General features: G+C 43.7%; 1 protein-coding gene across 1 annotated transcript in view; it reads right to left on the reverse strand.

The window, feature by feature from the left end:
• Positions 1-4,953: 4,953 nt before the first annotated feature.
• fgf10b (fibroblast growth factor 10b) overlaps positions 4,954-6,324 on the reverse strand; it is a 9,248-nt gene continuing 7,877 nt past the window's right edge. The window contains exon 4 of the mRNA XM_084055718.1: positions 4,954-5,757. Within this exon, the coding sequence (XP_083911844.1) occupies positions 5,566-5,757 (192 nt within the window). The 3' untranslated portion in view covers positions 4,954-5,565. The remainder of the gene's footprint in view (positions 5,758-6,324) is intronic.

A 6,324-nucleotide genomic window follows, 5' to 3' on the forward strand; every position in this document is an offset into this window, starting at 1 on the left:
TGTCGACGAGGCTAGACTGTCGACCTCTAGGGGCGGGGAGTGGGAGTTCAACACCATACAGCACGAGAAAGACTGACTGAAACCATCTGAAATTGAATGTTTAATCACAGAGTGTTATATTATTTCCTTGCATCTATTTTTATACGCTGTTACAATTTAAAAAGCACCACCCCGATGTGACAGTGAATATTGTGGTGGTGCCTCAATTCTACTCATTTCGACCTGTAACACCAATACGTAAACTATACCTTTCAATCTGGGAACCCCTTTTGGTGTAGTTGTTGCTGTATATAGCAACATTCTTTTTTGTAATTTATTTGAATACAAAATTGAGTTTTTCAGAAAACTTAGGTCAGGATTTAGAAGGCGTTTTTAGAATCGGCCTCAGGTCTAAATGGGTTAATAGATGCACCCCTATACCGCTCCTCCTCAACATAAAGCCATGGCTTGTATGCTCAATGGCACATGCCTGATGCCTGCACACACACACATACATGCATGCATGCATGAATCAATCAATCACAGAGCATGATCAGGACATGTTGAGCTCTTCAGAAGTGCCTCTCTGTCTCCCCCTGCTCACTCAGTAGCTGCCCACTACAAACATGTGTTGCACCAGACCTCTCAGTGTAAGTATTCATTAGTTGTTTTTAGCCTCCAGTCATTTTCCACTTGTTTCCCAAAGCTGGATCACATTATGTCAAAGAGCATTCCCATTCCAGAAATGTGGAGACCCACTTTGATAAAAGATTACTGCCCCTATTTTCTGTTATTGCTGTTTTTCTCTCCATACAAGTGTCTTGGAGGGAGTTCAAACATTCACAAGTCTAGGGGAATGTGCAGGATGAGATGACAAGCTTTGGTCTTCAGTGGAATGTGGGCCATATTCAATCACAGAGGTTTATAAACAAGTTGATTTTCACTCTTGTTAAGCGGGTTACTACAGTTATGCACAGTACAAAATATTGCTTATACTCACTGTATAGAGTAATTAGGGACAAACCTAATATAGCCTAATCATACAGTACATGTGGTATAGAGATGCGGTAGTAGGCCAATTTCATTTCTGTGCAAAGAAATAGTCATGAAACTGAATTCCATATGTTGGCATGAGGCACAGGGCCAGACTAATATGTTGGAATTAATGAATTCCATAGCATTAGTCATTCGTTGTGGTGATTCCTTGACATATCATTGAAAGGACAATACATGTGTGTATAGCTTAAAGCAAATGCTTCCCTGACCTCTGGATTCTTTGGAATAATGTAGTTTACAGGGTCGGTTCCGCAGGGCCAGGAATCACGGTCTCAGGCTGATTTGGAGCAATTTTGGAATACAGACATAACTGCAGCCTCCTACTCCCACCTTCCTTCCTCACTCTCCTGAGTCTCCTAGCTTCTCTCTCACTGTGATGGCCACAGTGACACATGGTAATATTATCCTACTGTTATTCATACTCACCTCATTAGTTTGCTACCTATGGTACACAGGTTTATTTGATTTGCAGTTAACCACACCCAAACAATTAACATCTTGCTGTTTGTTTGATTTGGAATCTGTTTATTTACTTGTAACCTTATACTGCACATTTTAACACAGTAGGGTTACACATGCAATTGTCTGTTAACTTCTAACTATAACTAAGTAAACCTCTGTCTGTCTGTCTGTCTGTCTGACCGGGTTTTTTGTCCTCGGTGCGGTCAGCAATTGATCTGACCTTGCACATGGCCAATGATCGTTACCATGTGCAGACAACGTGCAACACATTTTTCACCTTTTCCCAAATTCAAGCCATTTAATAGCGTTTTTCTGAACCTCTGTTTAACTCTACGGCCAGAGTTTTCGCCGTTACTGCGCATGCGTGGCGGGGTCCCACTCCCCAGAGTATGTTAGCCTGTTGTTTGTAGCCTCACTGTCTGATACGTGTATGCGCAGCCACGCACGGTGGGTCCACAAGTGGTCCGCAAAGCATTCGCTGGGGGTCCGCGGCTCTGTGTGTGTGTGTGTGTGTGTGTGTGTGTGTGTGTGTGTGTGTGTGTGTGTGTGTGTGTGTGTGTTGTAACTGACGCAGCTAAGCAGATATCGACCCATAGGAACACACGCCTTGCCCATACATCAGTGGTTCTCAAAGTGGGGTCCAGGGACCCCCAGGGGTCTTTGAGCGGGTTCCAGGGGTTCCCCTGCTAAATGATCGATAGTTAGGAACCAAATGGACCCTTATGTGTCTGAAACTCAGAGAGTGTACAAATGGTACCAAATGGACCCATACCCCAAATTAACACTGATTTTACAATGTTCTCCCACAGATAAAAATGCCATCAAATGGGGGTCCATGGCCTCATGCATATCAAACTGTGGGTCCTTGAAATCTTCTCTTATGGGTCCCTAGCATAGGTTTTCAAATGGGGGTTAATGTGTATCAATTTGGGGGTCCTTGACATGAAAACGTTTGAGCACCACTGCCATACACAACTAAAAGTCTGCAAATACTTTGCCTGGGCATATCCCCGGGTAATGCAGCATTCACTGGGGGTCGACCTGCCAAAAAAAAACTAACATTTCGTTCACCTGAATGGTGCTAATAGTTGTAGCAACTATCCCCTGGTATGGCCTAGTATTAATAATTTGTTTCATTGTCTTTGTGTGGGGCAGTCCCTTCCTAGTGGAGCAAAAAGTGTGGCTGCAGGGCTACTGAGCCAGCTGATCCGGCCAAACCCTGTGCTGCAATGTCATGGGAGGTGGGACATGGGGTAGTTAGTTGTCTCCGCCAGGCTGAAAGGCATGGCCAAGACTATGTTTTGCACCCTGTCCCTCCGTCCGTGTGTCCGTGTGTCCGCCCGTCTGTGAACAGCTAATCTGTGGCACACTCCCTGTATGCCAGAACAGAACCTCTGCCCTGAAATGTTCAGATTGGCCTGTTATAGCGCCACCAGGAGGCCGATTTTTGCAAAACACATTTTTGACAGTACTCCTACAGATTTTCTCCAAACATCACGCAAATCGGTACACAGTACCTCTATAGTGATTAAACGAAGCGGGTCTTTAAAACTATTTAAAGACCCGAAAAGCTGATATTGGCTTCCAAAGTTTGCAGGAGTGCTCTGTTTTTAACAAAATGCCTCAAATCATGAACACGTGTGAGCTACGTGAAATTTTGCACACACTTTCCAAGTAGGCCGAGGAAAAATGGCACTTGATGAAAAGGGCAATCAGCCTCATGGTGGCGCTATAACAGGCCGATTCGCGTTTTTACCTATAACTGCACTGATCTGTGTAAAACTGTTTCTTGTAAAACTCCCATGACTGAGGCCAAGGAAAAACCTTTGCCCTGCATGTTTCACATCTGCCTTTTATAGCGCCACCAGGCGACCAACTTATGTAAAACAATGTTTTTGATATTACTCCTTCAGATTTTATCGAAATTTCACGCAATTCGGTACACATGATCTCTATAGTTATGTGATCAAGACCAATCTGTCATATTCCAGCCTGATTGGCTAAGATTGACATCTAAAGTTTGCAGGAGTGGCCTGTTTTGAACAAAATGCTGCAAAACATGAACGCAGCATCCGATTGCGGTGAAACTTTGCATGCACATTCGCACTACGTTGAGGAACAAATGCCACCATTTTAACATTGCCCTAACATAGCTCCACCATTTTTTTCAACACACATTTCTTTACATTACTCCTACAAATTGTGTCCAAACATCACGCAAATCTGTACACATTATCTCTATAGTCAAGTGATCAAGACGATGCATCAGATTTTTCATATTCCATCCTGATTGGCGAATTCTGAACATTGCTGGCCCACAATAACCTATGACCTGGCCTAGTTTTGCTTTGTATTTAATTGTTGGGTCCATCTTGCAGTGGACAGTGCACACCATGGACTTGGTCGAACCACCTTACCGTATATGCCCATGTGCCCTTAAACAATTTGTTTAGTTGTGGTTATAATGAGTATAGTTATATTTAGTTGACCTCTTTATTTAGGCCTAGTTATCAAATTCTTGGTTTATAATGTCTCAGCATTTTTTGGGGTAAGTACTGTAGGTTTTCATCTACAAGTCATGTTTCCTCATTGGCTCACTGCTTGGTCCCTAAGCTGTCGCCCTCCCTGAGATATAGATGTTCAGAGGGGCGGGATAGGAGACCACGGGGCCCGGAAGCCTGTGGTGTTAATGTTCTCCCCCTGGTCTTTTGATCTGCCATCAAGACAGCTGTCATTGATTAGACCATTTGTAGATGATTACTGAAGGAAGTGGGTGGCCAGACACAGGTCATATCACTGATCTCTATTTCTCCCCCTCCCTCTCTCTCCCCCTCTCCACTTCATTTGCTTCCGTGGACTCTCTACCTAACACGCATGGCAGCATTCTTCAAGGCTCCTGCACTGACATGGCGCTCCACTGTGACAACACTGAAAGTTTGTTTTCAGATTTCTTTGTAATATTTTTCAGCAGGTGTGCAATGGCTATATGCTCACATCCAAGGGCCTGCTGCCATTTTGGAATGTTGCCGCTACGCAGTAATGGGGTGATAGCAGGAAATTATGTCAGCATCTACAGCCCATACCAGGGAAGTTACCTCCCTCCCATTTTGATGTGGTCGGTCTGTATGTTTCCAGTTTGTTTGGGAACTCTAATCATTAGTGCAATGGTTGCCACATGGAATATCTGGGCTAAGGCAGTAATGGTTGCCTTTTGTCCCTTCTTACCTCAGAGAGCCTGATAAGAATAGACTTACCATGACCTGAACCCTCAGGGGTCTCATGGGCTGGTGAGAAAACTTGGCCTTCTCCTGAAATGTTCACCATTCCATAGTAAACTGTGCATTTTGGTGAATGAAAGAATTGAGAGGACCGTGTTGCAGAGGAGGAAAATGGTAATTTTTATTTTTGCATAATAGACTTCCTATAAAAAGTAAAGAATGCAAATTAATTGTTGCCTTCTAAGTGTCCCCCTCCAGTTAAATATTTCTCAAAATAAATAAATCATTTCAATACAGTCAAAACACAGTGGTTAAGTATCAAACATTGACTTTAAATGTGAAGTATTCATTATTGTTTAATGGTTTCATGATACACTGACCCATTATTTTCTGTGTGTTATCCATCGTCTAACCCTCCTCTTCTTGTTATGAAACAGCTTGCCTCTCCAGTGAGAGCCCGAACTATAAATAACAGCTTGAGACAGTTTTACACCTACATAGCTATGATTCCCGGCTCTTCAACACGGACTGTTATCTTATATTCTGTCCATAGTACACGGATTCTCTCGTCCAGGTGCAAACCATTTGGCACAGAAAAAGGATAAATATTGCATCCTGTGCCACAGAAAACACAGATACCGCCTTCTCTTCGACACGAAACAAATACGATCTCAACCAAAGTTAGGAGCATTAGGGACCGCTTGTTTTCGAACCGTGTTAGTGCCTTGTTTCCACAAGAGAGATGTCTCAGTGAAAGTCTACTTATATCAGTTTGCCAGTGTTCAGAAACTTGCTGTCCAGTGCTGAATATTCTCTCTCTCGCTGGCCAGATCCTGCCAAGATCACCAATTCACACCATCATTGGGAGGAAGTGGGTGGCTGTGTTCTTCCTGCGTGTTTTCCTCCCCTTCAGCGGCCTCCCATGGACATTCAGACCCACAAACATCTGTCGCTTCTTGTTCCTCCACTCAGCTGAAGCGTACGTGTTGTAGCCATTCTCCTCAATCCGCTCCTTCAGCCTGCAATCGATGCCAAACTCTCTCTGGAAAGAAGTAGATAGAACACATTTCAGTATGTGACCTAAAGCTGAGGTTAACCACATGAACCCTAGCATCGCTATTCTGGTAAGGTCATAATAGAGGGACAATTGGACAAAAACTGCACATCTACAAGCTCACAAGGGGCTGCAATGCAACGCATTGGAGATTGGGTATTTTCGCTATTTGACGCAACAACGTATATAAGGTTTAAATGCTTTTTTTTTTTAAAGATATTTTTTGGGTCTTTGTCTGCCTTTATTGATAAGGTAGTAGGCTGACGGGAAATGGGGAGAGAGATGGGGGGGTGACACACAGCAAAGGTCGTCAGGATCGGGGAGTTGAACCTGCGACACGCTGTCAAGCTGGATTAACCAGTGTATGTGGTATGCACCTGGACCGCTAGGCCAGCGGGCACCCCGCTTTAAGTGCTTTTATGCCTCGTCCTCTTTCCTATCACAACTCACAAATTTTCTCTTTCTTTTTTTTTACATGTCTTAGCATTGCTGCCAGTGACTTTGCATGGCGAGTACTTCATTTATTGTGCCTTTCTGAGTTGTCTTCATGTGTGT

This window comes from Gymnoscopelus microlampas (genome assembly GCF_963454915.1).
Source record: "Gymnoscopelus microlampas genome assembly, chromosome: 4".
Lineage (NCBI taxonomy): Eukaryota > Metazoa > Chordata > Actinopteri > Myctophiformes > Myctophidae > Gymnoscopelus > Gymnoscopelus microlampas.